Source organism: Nannospalax galili, unplaced genomic scaffold (assembly GCF_000622305.1).
Source record: "Nannospalax galili isolate Female #2095 unplaced genomic scaffold, S.galili_v1.0 scaffold139, whole genome shotgun sequence".
In the NCBI taxonomy this organism is placed as follows: Eukaryota; Metazoa; Chordata; class Mammalia; order Rodentia; family Spalacidae; genus Nannospalax; species Nannospalax galili.
In genome coordinates this window covers 6,103,574-6,121,902 of record NW_008345884.1, presented here as the reverse complement: position 1 = coordinate 6,121,902, position 18,329 = coordinate 6,103,574, and the positions used below count along the sequence as shown (strand labels likewise).

The following is an 18,329-nucleotide window of genomic DNA, read 5'->3' as shown; positions in this document are numbered from 1 at the left end:
TTCTTACAGAACATCTCAAACAATCTTAATTATCTTTACACCCCCATCCCCACTGGCACCCTCCCGTGCCCCCCCCCACTGGATTCTACATAGTCTGTCATCCCTGTTACCGCCCACTGTGTCGTTAGCGTCCCCAGACATTCTCCAGTGCAAGTCCATCCATCCGCTGAGTCTAGTCAGCTTATCTAAAGTCTCTTGTTTTAGGAAGATCAGTTCTTATTCATCTAGCAGCAATCAGTTGCCAATATTCCTTCAGGTAAGATTGGGATCTGCCCTTCATTTTCCCAGTTCTATGCTGGGTTGCTGAGTGCCTGAGTTTGCATGGGAGTTGTGTATGCTGACACCTATGGCATAGGATCATATGAGCAGGTTCCTAGGAGCTTGTAGGACTCTGTTTCTGTATGGTCATGCATATCCTCCCTGGCTCTTACAATCTTTCCAGGCTCTCTTCCGGGATAGTCCCTGAGCCTTGGGTGGATGAAGTTTAATAAAGAGGTCCTGTCCAAGGACCATTAAATACAGGACTCTATCACTTTTCTTCTTTGTTGATTCCCAGGGATAACTTCACTGGGTACATGCCTGTGCATATACACAAGTTGAGGGAGGGTCAGGTGTACCCTAACATCAGAGGAAAAACTGGACCTTTGCTAGCTGCTGCATTTGGTTGCTGGCCTCTGCAACGTGGCTTGCTCTGGTTCCTACTGCTACATGCTGGCATCTGCTCTAGTGTCAGCAGTCTTTCCTTGGCCTGTGATTACTAGGCCCAGAACCTCTGAATATTCCTCCCTCCAACCAGCACTAGGACAGTTTGTGTCTATAATGTTCTCTCAATACTTTCTCACCTTCTTCAGGGCTTTAGAAAACTCCTGACTACTTTCTGCATATATCATAGAATTACGAATGCCTTTGAAAACTTGCTTGCATGCCACATTGGATAAAGATACCCATTCACATACTCCTTCTAGAGAAAGTTTAGATACAAATTAGTATGCATTTCTCTTAGATTTCTCTTATATCACCAAACATTCCAAGATTTGATTCAAAGTCATTTCTACTGTGATATCCATCAAATCTAAATCTCTATTCTTCCCACTGCTCAAAAAATAAAAAAACCACATTCCTCTTTTTTTGTAAAGGAAAATGTCCACGTCATTACACACTGAAATTATAATGTCTATATATTGAGTCCTAGTAAGCCTGGCTCTTGATATTTAAATTTGAACATTTAAAACTGAAAAATTATTTTTGTCTATCAAGAGATTGATTCTCACCATGAAAATCATGACCTTTAACCCTGTGGCTTCTGGTAGATTGACGAAGCACACGTGAGTGTTCCAAAGACAAAGTTTGGCTCTTTTTCCTCTGTCTCTACCCAAGATTGTTCATACGTAAAGCCCACAGTGTAACTGAATCATGAGAGGAATTGGAGATACAGAGTTTAGGAACAATTTAAAGATTAATATTAAGATTTTAACCCAGTGAGTAAATATAGGACTCAAGAATGAAAAAGTGGATCAAGAAGAGGCAGTAAGAACAGAATGTAGTGTAGAATATGTAAAAAAAAACACTAAATGAAAACAGCAAGGATTGTTTCTGAACTGCTTAAATATTTAATACAGTAACAATGCAGTCTTTAAAGCAAGCAAATCATGAAATCAGAATTTTTAGCAGGCAGTTAGGAAAGTCTTTCCCAACTGCCACCTCCATCAGTGTAATTAGGGTTTGGTGCTCTCCTACTGTTTGCTCTGAAAACTGTATTCATGATATTGGAGTATTCATTATAATGCATTGCACTGACTTTGTATTTCCTATACTAAGTTGTAAGTAAATATAGGGTGTTGTCATGGTCTTTATGTTCTCTGTACTTATAGCATAGAAAATGTTTAATAGATGTACTTTCACTAAATACATGAAGGAAGGAAGGAAAGGTGGAAAGGAGGGAGGAAGTGGAGGGAGGGAGGAGGAAGGGAAGGGCAAAAGAAAAAAAAGGAAAGGAAGGGAGGGAAGGAGGGAAGGAGAGAGGGAGGGAGGGAGGGAGGGAAAGATTAACATACTAGAAGTAAGTTAAGTTCTTACAAGATCCCAGGCACTATTTCATTATGTGTATGAACTCTGAATCCTTGTGGCAACCCTGTGAGACTGGTATAAATATTACCCATATTCTATGGATGAGGGAGTGAAAACACAGAAAATCAAAGAATTAGTAAAAAAATTAATAAATACGCCAACTGGACTTGAGCATAAATTTGAAAAGTAAAACTGACCTTTGAATATAGGTTTGTTCTAAATTAAACAAGACTGTATACCTTTCTTAAATATTTGGATTTAATCCTATTAGCAATTCTTACTATCTCACTTACAATTTGGATGATGTTAACAGCTGTTAAGAGTAAGCGAGTTCCATCTTTAGACTGGAAAACTCTGTGACCAAGCTAAAAAGAAATTTTCTTGAAATTATAAAGAAGATTCTGATTTTTTTCAATAAGCTGTATGGTATGTGGTTCCCCTCTCAACAACACAAAACCCTTTACCAAGGCATTCACAGATTTCATACTGAATAAAACATTCTGCTAGATTCAGTAAGAAAACAGAAAGAAATGAGAAAAAAATGCTTATTGAAATATTGAATGTTCCTCACTCTGTCCTCAAAACCCATGTCTAGCACACATAATTTTTAATGGGATCACTCTTCTTATGAAATATATAATACATATATAATGCAAATATGAGCTACATGACAGAGCCATTGTTAATCAACATTATAACATAAGGTCTGGCATGAACTTCCCTTCTGTATTTTCTTATGCTTTCCCTTTGAAAATGACCAGACTCCTTTCTTTATGTGACAGCATGTCTCCCTCTTTTCTAATCATTCTATAATATCATGCTAGAGAATTTCTGAACAGGAATGGCATGGCTAACCCCTACTAACTACTGACATTGTATCGTAAGCACCAGAATTCACTCTATTAACTCTCATCCTTATCACTAGCTTTGTTTTCATTAATTTTGTTTCTCCCTACTCACTTCCTACCCATGTTTGTTGTTTATCTTTTTCTCTTTCATATAAAATGTCTTTGCTCCTCTTTAAGTTTGAAGACATTCTCCCATTTATTTAAACCTGGAATTGGAAATTTCTAGCATAGCAGGGAATTGGCTGATATCAGAAGCTAACATATATTTATGTTATTCCATGGACCCTAAACTTAGGCTAATATAAATCCAAAACCTGGAACTTGCTTTCAAATAGTAAAGACAAAGACTGAGGTTCATTTGCATCCCACTGCTGCCTCTTGCTATGTGTTTCAAGACATATTGCTGTCAGCTTCGGTACCTACAATGACACTAATATCTACTTAGGGTTGTTGTGAGTTATGAAATGTGTGAAAAGAGCCTGTCATGTACTGTATGCTGACTACCTGACATCACTGTCACTGTTACTATAATTTGTGTTATTTAATCTCCTTTAGGGTCAGGGACTGTTCTCCTTTTCCTCTGAGCTTAGTTATTGGTGCGCCCTGACTGTACCATCAACTTTGCTCTCCTGAGAAAGAGACTTGTCTTTAAAGTATACATTTCCATTAAAATTAAGTGGTTAATTTTCTTCAATCACCTTGCAGGTTCCTTTTTGCAGGGGGCAGAGAAATCCATATCCCTGGTCCAAGGTGGGAAGAGTGAGTATGCAGCAGCTTTGGCATGGGAGAAAGGGCGCTCTGGTCCAGGGGAGAAAGTCTTTTCAGAGTGGTTGGAATCAGTGAAGGAAAATCCTTCTGTGGTTGATTTCGAGGTAAGATTGAAAAGTATCAGGGGTAAGAGATGGACAGCAGTTTTCTACAAGCCCAAATTGCACTTTATTTTATTCCTGTTCCATTTTCTTCAGATGATAAATGAAATGTCTCTCTTTAATATGCATGCACAATGTACCTTTTTAAAACTGTTAAATTGCACATCTATTGTTTTTGCAATTCAAACAAGAATTCTAGTACAGTATTTAAAATTCCTAGCATGCATAAAATACCAAAAAGGGGAATTCAGAGAATGAAATTGCTCAATCTTGCCTGGAAGTAGAGCTCTTCATCTCCCTATGGACATAATACATTTAGTTTCTGTGTTGTTTTTTTTTTTCTTGCAGTTCCATTTCATGAGCACACCTGGGACAAATGGAATTTTAGATTCATTTTGTTTCCAGTTTCCATCACCATTAATTCAATTTGCCATTTTTTAATTTGTTGTAATTACATTAAAACGTGGGTTTTGTTATTCATGGAATGCTTTGTCTACACATCAGTATTATGTTACATAGAGTCAGTTTTGCATATAAAATAACCACATTTTAAAAGGCTTCTAAAGAAGCTACTACATTTATTTTTGTGTTTATTTAATGTGCATAGAGATAGAAGAGTCCAGTCACTGTGAACATGGAATCATTTACATGCAACAAAAAAACACATGGAACTAGCTGTCCGTATGGGCACCTTTAAGTCATGTACTGCACTGGATGGTTATTTCTTTTGTTGTTGTTACCTGAGTTATTTGTTACAACAATTCTTCCATTCATCCAAATGGCAAACTCACCTCTCCATCTTCTATGCCGCATTTCCTCATCTGGCGCCAACAAAAGCCAATGTCATCCTTAGAGAAACAAAGAGCTCTCTTTATCATCTCCAGAGTTCCCCTCCTGATTCAAACCTAATGAGGAACACTAATAGGCATTAGTAACTCTTGGTGACCTATCTCAGCACTTCGATGCAAGTCCAAATAAACATCTGGCATGTGGTTTCCTTCATAATAGACCTGGAAGGATAGTAAGTTCTACATGGCTTGCCCACACCCTCTGGTACTAGGCTTTTCTCTCCTGGTTCCATAGCCAGATGCCTATACTGGATTCTATGATAATTCCTTGGAAGTGTGAGATTTACCACTAAGCACTGATTTGATGACAACTAGATAGTGATGACAAGATGCAGTATACTGCCCAAGGGGAAGTAACAGGACCTCTCTGCCATCTGTCCTTAGCTTGCCCCTATCATGGACTTGGTCAGAAACATCCCCTGTGCAGTGACAAAACGGAACAACCTCAGGAAAGCATTCCAAGAATATTCAGCCAAATTTGACCCTTGCCAGTGTGCTCCATGCCCGAATAACGGCCTTCCCATGCTATCAGGGACGGAATGCTTGTGTGTATGCCGGAGTGGTACCTATGGTAAGAACTGTGAGAGACGGTCTCCAGATTACAAATCTGGTAAGTATCAATGATTAATTGTGAGGTCAACACCTTTTCCTCTCCAAAATATATTATGGGTTGTCCATTTAAACAAGACAAAACTTACTTGCAATCTCCACCTGTGCAAACTCACAGATTAAACAAGACTTCAAAAATTAAACTCCAAAGACAAACAACCCTGGTATTAGACTCATCTGTACCCAATAAGCCACAAAGCACCAGGGAAAATTGTCTAACTGCTCCAAGTTACATTCTACTCATCCAGAAAGTGAGGATAATTCTATTATTACCTGAGGATTAAAATATATGCATTGTATATGTTTGACATATATAAAAAATACATGATATATTGTCTGTAATATTTAAATAAACATTGTAAAATGAATACACAATATTGTTACTATAAAACTATATTATTACATGTATTATCATGTATAATCAGGATAATTTTGCAATAAGGGCTAAATTAAAGCCACAAAAGCAAAGTTTTCATGTAGGGGCCTAAGTGCATTAACTCAATTTTTCCTTGGAGAGGGGATGAAACCTGGGAGTGAGAATATGTTCTCCTACCTTTGAAAGTATAGTTTGATATATGTTCCACACATAAGATTTTCATATTTATACATATATGTGTGTTTGTGTGTGTGTGTATATATATATATATATAATTATGTGTAGGTGTATATGCATACATGTACAGATATATTTACTCATGGTTAAAATGATTCATAATTGTCATTTCATTCATGCCCATGAGAACAGGAAAAGAAGTTAGGAAATGTATGTGAATGCTTTATAAGTCTTTATTTTAGTTCTCACTAAACCCCTGTAATATCCCATAAAGCATGTCGCAGAGCAAAAGTATTGGGAAACCAGCTTGTCCTAGCCTCAAAGCCCAAATTCTCCTATGTGCACCAGGATGGCAGTGGGTCTTCCTCTGTTCCAGATGCAGTGGATGGGAACTGGGGCTGCTGGTCTTCCTGGAGCACCTGCAATGCTGCTCATAGGAGATCGCGAACCCGAGAGTGCAGTAACCCTGCCCACCAGCGAGGAGGGAGACTCTGTGAGGGGGAGGAGCGGCAAGAGGAGGACTGCACATTTTCAATAATGGAAAACGTGTAAGGTCGGGTAAGAGGGAAGAGATCACTTGTTTGTATTTACTAATACCAAATAAGAAATACTTATAATTTTACATATGCCAACACAGCATAATAATGAAACACTAAGTCTACTGATAACCTTGGCTCTCTAAAGAAGTTTCTCTGTTAATCTGTATACATGCATGTTATAAATATGGAGATTGAGGGTATACATGTCAATATGCACACATAAAGACATACATGTACATGCATATTTCTTTTTCCTTCTTAGTGGACAGCCATGTATCAGTGATGGTGAAGAAATGAAAGAGGTAGATCTTCCTGAGGAAGAAGCAGATTCAGGGTGTCCTCCGCCAGTTCTTCCAGAAAATGGGCTTATCTGGGTAAGAATCCTGACCTTAACTTTTGGGTAGAAGTTCAAAAATACTTGAAAAATATAGATTTTCTTTTACTTGGAGTTATTTTCCTATTTTAATTATCTGTTGACTTAAAAAGCATAAAGTTGGGCTGAAGAGATGGCTCAGCAGTTAAGAGCATGGACTGCTCATCCAGAGGGCCTTAGTTCAATTCTTAGTACCCACGTTAGGTAGGCAGCTCCCAGCATCCTGTAACTCCAGCACTGCACTCATGTGCACACATAATTTAAAAAAATAGTAATGTTTTAATTACAAACTAGCATCCAGAAATGCTCAACCACACTTTCATCTTGGATTCCTTGGAGATGTCCACAATGTGTGGTTGTTAGTTCAAAGAAGAGCCAGTTGATGTGTTCCTTTGTACCACTCAGGTCATATGATGGAGGTAGACGTGTGAACAGAGTATGGAACTTCAGCATGGCATGGGTGTAGATGACTGGTGACAATCTGCAGCTGAGATCTGGCTGCTTATTTCTGAGACTGAACAAACTAATTCTATTATCTAAGGCACATTCTCAGAGAGAGAAATGAGACTTCACTGTAATCTTCGGAGGCGTTGAGTCTGTATTGACTTCTTAGGTTAGAAATCTGTAGAACTTTTAAGCAGTTAATATGATTATAATATTCTTTTAATTTCATCTTTTTCATTAAAATGTTTCTATGATTTTTATAAAAATTAAATACTATCACTCAGGCTTGTGACTTTAGATATAAATCATTTAGAAGATGTATAATAATAAAATTGATCACAGAAGGCATGCTCCCGATCCATTTTACATTTTAGCTCAATGAAACATTTAGGTTAATCTTTTTCTAATATTATGTTTATGATTAAAGATCAATAACATAAGGGGCTGGAGAGATGGCTCAGTGATTAAGAGCACTGGCTGCTTTTGCAGAGGATCAGATTCAATTTCTAGCACCCATATGGCAGCTAACAACCCTCTATAACTCCAGTTCCAAGGGCATCCAACGTCTTCTTTTGACCTCCATGGGCATTGCATGACATGGGTGCACTTACATACATGCAAGCAATACACTCATAGACACAAAATAAAAATAATAAATACAATATTTTTTTAAAAATCAGTAATGTGCAAATCTCCAAGGCCATCCATGAAAATCATGATCCATAGTTAGTGATTACATATGTTCTCATCTATCTTCCTGTTTGTCTTTCTTCTCTTTGTGTGTATGATGTAAAGCATCATGCCCAATGGTTTTAAGAGGAAATATTTTGGAAGGAGATAATTTTATTTGATCTTTATTCCAGACCAGAGGTCTCAGGCTCACCAATACAGAAGAGGTCTTGTTAAAAAACAGATCAGATTGCTCCAGTAAAATTTCTGGTTTCTACCTTAGAACATGGACTTCAAAATTATTTACTTCCCAATCCATATGACTAAGTAACTTTTAGTCTCTTTATATTAGCTGTATACAAAAACTTAAAATTATTGTCATTCTAATTTCTAAAGCACACAAAGTTTTAAAGAGTGGTTTATTACTCCTATGGTTCATTTTACAAAAATTAGATTATATATCTTAGTCCATTTTCTGAGTATCACAGACTTGAACAGTTTATAAAATAAGAGTTGTTTGGCACACAGTTGAAGAGTTGGAAAGGCAAATTGGGTAAACTGAGGAGGGCTTTGGGGCAGACTCTGTCCTTTTCTCAGGATAATGGCGTTCACCCACTCCTGAGGGCAGAGACCCAACAGGATCACATTAGCAATTAAATGTAAACTGAAGTTTTTAGAATACATTCAAACCATAGAAATTTTTTTATTTTCACAAATAAATTCACTCCATTTTTTGTTCTTTATTAAGCCCTGATCTCTATGTGTAATTTTTACTCTCAAGTCACACAGCCTTAATTTTTCCTAATGAGCACCTTCTGGAATTTCTAGTAGCAAGTTCTTCTTGTGGGAGTTCAGACAGAGGCAGCTGCCTCTAAATTGAGTTCAGAACAATCACATTGTTGCACTTGAGGGGATCTGTATAAGAACCAAGACAAATGAAGTAATGTAAGGTAAAGATTACTTACAGAGCTGGTCCAGCATGTATGCCAGCATGTATGTGTTCTAAGAAAGGTGGCTGTAACACATACTTATATGTTATTTCTTCATTAAAGAAATGGAGGCATCAAAACTATAACTTATTTGAAGATAAATGCATGAATAAAAGTATGTAGTCATAAGACAGCAAGATGGCTCAGAGACAAAAGCACTGACCATGAAAGCTGGACTGAGTTCAGTCCCTGAAATCTATGATGAAAGGAGAGAATCAACTCCAGAAAGTTGTCCTCTGACTTCCACACGCATGCCCTGGCATTCACACACACACACACACACACACACACACACACACACACACCATACATATACACACAAAAATAAAAATTCAATACTTTTTAAAGTATGCAATTAATAAAATATCCAAATTATTAATATCTGTCATTGGTCCACACCCCTTGCAAACAAAGACATATCAATAATAGCCAATAGAAGGATAGTCTTTTTGTATCCAATAAGGAGGCAAGTTTAAATCACATGAACAACTCATACCAGAAGTTGATTTGAATGGTCACCTTCTCTAAAATTTCCAAGCTCAGTTCTGGGAAGAACTTCCTAGTCAAAGCTCAGCATTCTTCTGATTCTTGGTAAATCAACAGTGCTCCATTAAAAGCTCCCTCAAGAAGCATAGTGCTTTGCATAGCTTCAGAGAGCTACTAAGGCTTCTGCAAAGAGATGTGTTTGTGACAGAAGGGAGAGAAGAGGGAGGGAGGGAGAGAAGGAGAGGGGAGAGGAGAGAGAGAGAGAGAGAGAGAGAGAGAGAGAGAGAGAGAGAGAGAGAGAATGAATTCAACCTAGTGTGGAGTTACTTCTTGTGTCAACATCAAAGCAGATAAATGTGATGAAGTCTATAAGAAGCTTTGTGTGAGTGTGCGAGTTGCTTCAGGGCTGAAAGGACAGTGTACCTTATGAAGCTGGGGAAGCAGCATCCTCTTCATAGAGTGTGTTCTGTACAATCTGGGTCTTGAGAGAAAGGAAAAGAGAAGGTTTGGAGGACAGATGGAACAGCTAATGGAAGACTTGGAGACACAAAAGAGACTTAGGCTCAAAGAGCAGTAGGTGATTTTGTTTCTCTAGAATATAGGTTTTATGAAAAGAAATGACAGGAGATGAAGATGGTAGCATGGGTGATTTAAGCTAAGAAGTGCAAGATCCATTTTCATCTTGAATTTGGCAGCTCTTTATCCTTTAGCAGCCGGGAAGATGCAAAATGACCAACAGGTTACTAGGAAATGAGTAATGTTTTTTTAAGTGATTTGTAGTCAGTTAGTCACAATAAAAACTGAAAATCTTGTTATAAATGCAGGATGCATCATTCAGTGTAGAGCCATAACATTGTCAGCACAGTTTCCTCTTCCAGAAATAATGGGGATAGTAGTCACCTTCCTCACTGTTGTGAGGAAATGCTGGGTGGAAGCAACATGAGGGAGGAAGGATGTATTTTGGCTCACAGTGTCAGGGTGAGGAAGGACAGCTGAATAGACATCAGCAGAGAGGCTCTTGTCCATGATGTGGGGGCATAAATAGGCTTGCTCACATCTCCACAGACCAGGAGACACACAGAGCACATGCAGAAAGTGGGACCTGGCTATAACCTATGAGGTCTGCACTCCAGGAGCTCACTTCTTCCTAGTAGGCCCCACCTCTTTAAGGTTCTGGAACCTCGCATAACAGCATCATCATCTAAGAATGAAGTTTTCAAAATATAAGCTTGTAGGGAATATTTCATATTCAAACCATAACAGAAGGTATCCCATATACAGTGAAGATAGAGTGTTTCTTGTTTGTTTGCTTGCTTGCTTGTTTGCTTGCTTGCTTGTTTGGTGTGTGTGTGATGTATGGTGTGTGTGTGTGTGTGTGTGTGTGTGTGTGTGTGTGTGTGTACGCATATGGGTTTGCCTGGAGACCACAGGTCAACACTAAGTGTCTTCTATTTTTGTTCACCTTACTTTTTTGAGATATGGTCTCTCTCACTCAACCAGAGCTCATCAATTGGCCAGTGTGCTCCAGGGATCTCCTGTCTCCACTCACCACCAATGCTGGCATTATAGATGTGTGCCACTACATCTGACTTTTATATGGATGCTGAGGGTCCAAACGGGTCCTCATGCTTGTACAACAAGCACTTTACTGAATGAGTCCCAAAAAGCAAGTGTTTAAGTACAAAAATTATAATCAATTTAGAGCAGAAACATGGAAAATGAATTTGGAGAATGACCAGCTAGAAAGCTGGACAGGTAAGAAATAATGGATGCTATGAATGGATAATGAGGAGGAAGACATTTTGGGTGTATTTAACAGTAGAATTTAAGAGACTGTATGTCTGAGTGGATGGGAAGAGGATGGAAGGGGCAGAATTCACAATAGCCCTGAGAGGTTTAGAGATGACAGTTCATCCACTGAGAATTTCTTGTTTCTGTTTTAATTCTAGAATGAAAAGAAACTTTACTCGGTTGGGGAAGAAGTTGAAATTTCATGTCTTACTGGATTCCAGCCTGTTGGATACCAGTACTTCAGATGCTTACCAGACAGGACCTGGTGGAAAGGGGATGTGGAATGCCAACGTGAGAACTGGGCAAGCATTTGTGTGACTCTCTTGCAGAATGAATGTGCCCAGGATAAATAGAGCAAAGTCACATCCTTGTTCAGTTCATTTTACTATTTCTTAGTAACTATGGTGAAAAGACAGCAGAGTAGTAAATGGGGCTAAAGCTAGATCTCAGACCATCTCATCCTTCAGTTCTCTTTCCCTCATAGTAGCCACACACACATCACACTATGAAGCATGCCCTTAAAAAGGAATGCATGAAACCTGAGAGATTACCCAGCCACAGACATCTGCCTTGCCTGTTGTACAAATCAGTACAAATGAGTGAATCCAAAAAGGATAGTACATAGACTCTTCACATATCAGATTTGGGATTTGTATGAGATACTGTTATCTCCTCAGCACAGTTCTTTGGGATATGTTCACATCATTTTCCGAAAAAGAATGAATGAGCTTATTATGTCCTGTGCCTACCCATGTTATGGTAAATCAAATACTGAGATACTGAGACTCATACAAGGCTCAAAAGGGACCCCAACAACATGCGACCACTTAAGTAGCATTGAGAACAACATCAATTAGAAGGCCCCGTGTTTGTTACTCACAGTGTTGTAACTTGCTTTAAGAAAAACCCAAAAGGTAGGAGAGGAAATGAAATTAGTTTTTGAAAGATAAAGATCCCAAAGATAAAATGAAAGTTGAATGTGTCTGGAGTTAATTCTTCGACAGGTAAACCTTAGATGTCAAAACTAAGGTGGTGTTCTGCATAGAGTCTCTGAAGAAAAGCTGGAGAGCTTTAACTGAAAGATCCTCTGATTAAAAGGAGGTACCACCACTGAACAAATGCAGTACATCTCACTGGCATCACTCATTTGGAAAAACAAAATCTGCTTTCACTTGTTGAGTATTCTGAGCCAATGAATACATCTGAAATACTGCTCTCTCTGTAGAGACTGAATGCCTCAAGCCAGTTGCGCAGGAAGGACTGACGCTCACGCCATTTCAAAGAGTGTATAAGATTGGTGAATCCATTGAGCTGACATGCCCCAAAGGCTTTGTTGTTGCTGGGCCATCAAGGTATACATGCAGGAAAGACTCCTGGACACCTCCCATTTCAAATCCTCTGACGTGCAGAAAAGGTGAGTAGCAGCTGGGACTTGGAATCTTATAAGGTTGTTAGTTCAGCATCCACAGCAGGGACATTTCTTCCCTTCTTAGCAGGGAAGAAAAAGTATATTTCACCTGTATAGATATTGCTAGGCAAGTGAATGTCTTCATATTAGCTTATTGGGTGAGTTCAATATTCCTTTCCAATATAAAACATTAATATTTTCAAGGAATTCAAGGAATGTATGATCTCTCATTCTACAAGACCAGAACTGATAGTTAACTGAACATTTTGGTTCAAGTAGAGAACTATAAAAATTAGCAAACACATAGGCATTTTATTGATTACCCACAATTGAAATTTTCTAATGCTCTTTCAATCTGTCATCTGTATTTCCCTGTATCAGCTTCTCTAAACAATGTTTATTTAACTCTGGGTGGAATCCTTTTAAAATCTGCCCAAGCCCCATCCCTCAAAAACCAATGTCACAAAGCTGAAAAAGACTCAGTGTCTGATTTTGTTTAAAATGCCCATAACTGAAGAGGATTTTGAATGTATTTACCACAAAAAAAGTATGTTTGAGGAAATCAATTTGTTAACTTTGATTTGAACACCAAGTAATTTGTACATGTATCCAATGTCACATGGAACACCATAAATATGATCATATTTTATGTACAAATTTACATTTTTTGTTAAAAAAATAAATAAAAACTTCCAGTTAGTTCTGAACACCCAGAGTTGAGAACAATTATTTTGTAGAGTCCAGAAAGCACAGAAATATTTTGAAAGAAAATTGACTGGAAAATGCAATTGAAGTTTCAGATTTTCCTAAATATTGTCTGTAGTTTCATCCACCACCAACTTGAAAGCAATTTTTGAAAATCACTTTTGTTTAATTAAAGCTTTCACATTAAAAATAAACCCATTTTCTCCTCTTACAACTTATATATTTCATCAGTTTTTATAATAATAAGTGTAACTGGATTTTTCAAATGGTTTTTCATTATTTTTGGTGTGTGTGGAGTCTATGTGTATACTTGTGAGTATATATGTGCATGTAGGTACACATACACATATGTATACGTGTTTTGTGGAGGCCAGAGGGTGATACTGGTATCCTCTTGAGTTGCTCTCTGCTTTATTATTTGAGAAAGGGCTTCTTACTAAACCTGGAGCTCATCTATAAAGTAAGGCTGGCTGACCAGAGAACTACAGGATCTACTTGTCTCTACCTCTCAGTGCTGGGATTAGAGTTACAGGCTGCCACACCCAGTTTTTTACAGGAGTGCAGGGAATTTAAACTTGTATTTTCATGTTTGCATGGCAAGTATTCTACCAACTGAGTATCTCCCCATCCCTAAATTTTTAAACTTTTTAAAATTAATTTTTCATTAAATTTCTGTGAATTTCATATACTTTATCATATTTAGATCCCCTCCTATATCTGCTCCACTAACACCTACCAGATTTCTATATTTTAATACATATATACATATATGTGTATATATGTGCCCGTAGAGTCAGGTTTGTGTCCCCAAAAGCCCTTCAGTGTGGGTTCATCTACTGGAGCCTGGTCAACCTATTAAGAGTCTCACCTTAAACAAGATTGACTCTCCCTTTCCTAGCAACCATCAGTTAGCAATAGTTCCTCAGTTAGGGTTGTGGGTTTTTCCCCACTTCCCCACTTCCATGCTAGGATTTTGTCTGTTTGAGCTTACATGGGACTTGTACATTCTGACCAGCTGTCTAGACATGTTTCCTTATGTTTATCCATCACCTCTGTCTCATATAATCTTTCTTCCTCCTCTTCTGCAATGATCCTGAGCCCTAGGGAGGCAGAAGTTTGATAAAGGTGAACTATATAGCCAGCAATAAGCAGTCTGGAGCCTCTGAGTCACTGTATGTTAGCCAGTTGTAGTTCTCTGTGTTAACCACCATCTACTGTATAAGAAATCTCTGCAAGGCAGGCCTAGGAAAACTCCAAAGTCTGGGGATTCACAAGGGTCCCAACAGAACAGAGATTTTAAACTTTTATTAAATCAAAAGTTTTAGTTAACATACAAAATAATGGCTTTCGTTTTGACATTTTCATTGATGTGTGTCATTGACTATTGCTATTTACCCCACTACTCTCCCCCACTCTCCTATCTAATTGTTTTTGTCTTTTTGAGACAAGGTTTCATTGTAGCCTCAGCTGGCCAGGAATTCATTATGGATACCAGGCTGGCCACAGTCTCACAGAGATCTACCTGCCTCTACCTCCCAAGTGCTGGGATTAAAGATGTGCACCACCACACCTGGCTTTCTAACACCTTTTTAAATGTATATGTGCATCTCATACAATAAATCTTAATCATATTTAGACTGCTTTGCCCATCCCTACACCTCCATAACTCTCTACCACCAGATTTCATGCATTCTGTTATATATGTTAAGGCCTATCTGTTCAAACTTTTGTACCCAGGTGTCCCTCAGTGCAAGTTCATCCAGTGGCGTCTACTCAGTTAATCTAGAGTCACTACCTTGAAAAATGTCAACTCTCCCTTAGCCAGCAGTAATCAGCGGCCAATACTTCTTCAGCTAAGGTTGGGACCTCCTGTCCATTTCCACAGGTCTATGCTGGGTTTTTGCCTGACTGAGTTTGCCTGGGATTCATGCACACTGTCACCATTGCTTCGAATTCATAAGAGCAAATTCCAAGAGGCCCGAAATCCTCTGTTTCCTTATGTTCGTGCACCAACACAAGCTCTTACAATCTTTCCACCCTCTCTTTTTGGCAATGGTCTCTGAGCCATGGGTAGGTGAGATTTAATATAGGAGTCCTATCCAGGGACACACTCCACAGTCTCTTATTTGCTATACCTTGGCTGATTATGGCCTTCTGTGTGCATCACACTCTGTTGTATGAGGAATTTTCACTGGTAAAAGTTGAGGGATGCATTCATATTCTCTCCAACTCCTGTTCTGCTATGTTCCATGAACCTTGGGTGTAAAGGTTCCACTGTATATGTGTCACTTGGGGCTGGGCATCTCTCAAATACATATTCTCCGTGTGTGATTTGCTGCAGAACTCTGTAATAATCTCTATCTGTTGCAAAAAGAAACTTCCTTGATGTAAGGTATACTTGTCTGTTAATATAAGGATCCTTATTTGGCATACAGTAAGAAATTAGATTTCTCTAGAGATATGAGAGAAATGGTGTTTTCTATATAATCTATTGCCACTCCAGTCACATGTATTTGGCTCTTTACAGTGCCACACATGAGTGCTCCCTCACTGAGAGGGCTTTAAGTCCAATTACATAGCTGTTGATTACCCTCAAGATAATAGTGCCACTACTCCACCACTACAGTTTGTTGTGCTGGGCATTGTTGTGGTTATTAGAATTTGAAGCTGGGTCGAACCATTGATTGATTTTCTCCCATAGCAGCTTGCATAGTATCCTCTAGAGCTATGAGGGCTAATCTTCAGGGAGGAGGCTTCCCAGGTGAGTTCTAGTTCTATTATCCAAGTCCTGTGTCTGAAGTATGTCCTATCTTAAGAAAGAAATAGGGTCTTACCTTCAAGTTCTGGGAGATAATCAAGGATTGTGGCAATAGCCTGTGTTATTTTGGGAGTCTCTTGGACTACCCTGAACAACTCAAAGGGAGGTTTCTCCTGTGCCTCACTGTGTTTCTTCCTATGTATCCTTCAGGTATACACATATAATCATGTTCAGATATTGTAAGAGTATTTTTCAGTAGGTTTTTGAGATAACACATTTTCCTCTGGTTTTTCACCTAAGCTTTACTCATCTCTTCTCTCTCTCTCTCCTTGTCTAACCCCCCTCCCTCCCCAGTTAAAACATCCCCATTTCCCCCATTTCTCCTATTATCCCCCTCTTGAGTTCCTTCTTTTCCTTTATGCCCATGGATCTTTATATGCCCTTCTCTCCTCCCTTCCCAGTTGAATACCCCCATTTTACCCATTTTCTCCTTGGTAACATATGTTTTCTACTATTCCCCTCTCTTGGGCTCTTTCTTTCCCTTTGCCACCACAGTTCCTTTCCATTTTCCTGGCTCCTATGGTTAGATCAGGATATATAGTGGTATATAAGGATTTGGTGATAAGATCCACAAATGAAGAAGAATATACATGCCTGTTTTTTCTGAGTCTTTGTTATGTCACCTAGTATAACAGTTTCTAGTTCCATCCATTTACCTGCAAATTTCTTGATTTCATCTTTCCTTAAAACACAGAGGGAACATTTCCTCCATGCTTCCAAGTGAAGCCATCCATGGTCGAGCAGGACCTTTGACTTATCTTCACATAGATGGAACTGATAAAAGAAAGGAGCCAGGGGCTCCTCCCAAGCCCATGTAACCCCTGAGGGAACAGATCCTCAAATGACCTTCAGAGTAAAAATAAATTGGTTTATCTAGGACAACTGCATGGTCTTAAACACCCAAAAGGAAAACATAACCAAAGATTAAAGGGATCAATATAAGTCTTTAAGAGTCCATGTGTATAGCTAAAGGCTACATAACAAGAAACAGTTCCAGACAGGAGATACCTTCCTTTGAGTTGTTGGCCAGGGTAGCCCAAGACACTCCCAGAGAGTGACCCAGCATAGAATTGGGAAAATGAACAGCAGGCCTCAATCTTATCTAAAGGAATATTGGCAACTGCTTGCTGCTAGATGAGGAACAGCTGATCTCCCTAAAACAAGGAACTACAGATAGGCTGACTAGACTAAGCAGATGGACAAGCACTAGGGAATGGCTGGGGGCACTGACAACACAGTAGGCTATAACAGGGATGACAGAGTATATGGGCTCCAGTTGGGGGAAGGCTATGGGAGGGTGCCACTTGGGATGTGAGTATAGAGATGAATAAGATTGTTTGGGATGTTCTTATGAAAGACACAAAAAATCAATAAAAAATGAGTTATATTTGAGGAAGAGGCATAAAAATTTGCTTCATGTTAATTAGTAGATGTGAAAAATATTACCATTGAAATCTACCTGATGACTTTATATCCATGCTCAGGTGCCAAGGATCTCAGAAAGTCACCAACTGTAACTAGTAATAACCAGATACATAGAGATTAGAGATGCATGTGCAAACATCTAAGTATTAGTTGCATTAAAAGTAAGTTTTTCTGGGACTGGAGAGATGGCTCAGCAGTTAAGAACACTGGTTGTTCTTGCAGAAGACCCAGGTTTAATTTTATGTCTTATCGGGTTTATTCAGAGTACAATATTGTATAACTGTATCAATTCAACTGTAAACTTAAAAATTTACAGCCAATTTTGAAAGAGATGCATCTTAGCTCTGGAAATTGTTATTGAATATGTCAATGCTGTTGTAATGAAATGCTTCTTCCAATTATGTGGTTATTAAATAATTTTTAAAAACTGAGTAGAACTCCATTGTGTAAATGTGCCATATTTTCATTATTCAGTTGTCAATTGAGGGACATTTAGGTAGTTTCCATTTCTTAGCTCTTGTGAAAAGAGCAGCAACAAACATGGCTGTGTAAGTGTCTCTGCAAAGGATGAGTCCTTTGTGTATATGCCAAGGAGTGGTATTACCAGATCATATGGTAGACTAATTTTTAGTTTTTTAAGAGTTCTCCACACTGCTTTGCATAGTAGTTGGATGACTATGCAATCCTCCCAGTAGTCAATGAGTGTTCCTCTTTCTCCACATCCTCACCAGCATTTGGTGTCTTTTGTTCTCTTAATCTTAACCAGTTTGACTAGAGTAAGGTGAAATCTTAAGGTGGTTTTGATTTGCATTTCCCTAATTATTAAGGATATTGAGTACTTTTTAAGATGTTTCTTTGTCATTTTTATTTTTTGTTTGAGAATTCTCT

General features: G+C 38.5%; 1 protein-coding gene across 1 annotated transcript in view; it reads left to right on the top strand.

Moving 5' to 3' along the window:
* The window catches only part of C6 (complement C6), a 93,559-nt gene that overhangs the window by 55,087 nt on the left and 20,143 nt on the right, over positions 1-18,329 (top strand). Inside the window, exons 9-14 of the mRNA XM_008842126.2 lie at positions 3,621-3,787; positions 5,017-5,242; positions 6,171-6,342; positions 6,596-6,707; positions 11,244-11,376; positions 12,311-12,499. Of these exons, the coding sequence (XP_008840348.1) occupies positions 3,621-3,787; positions 5,017-5,242; positions 6,171-6,342; positions 6,596-6,707; positions 11,244-11,376; positions 12,311-12,499 (999 nt within the window). The remainder of the gene's footprint in view (positions 1-3,620; positions 3,788-5,016; positions 5,243-6,170; positions 6,343-6,595; positions 6,708-11,243; positions 11,377-12,310; positions 12,500-18,329) is intronic.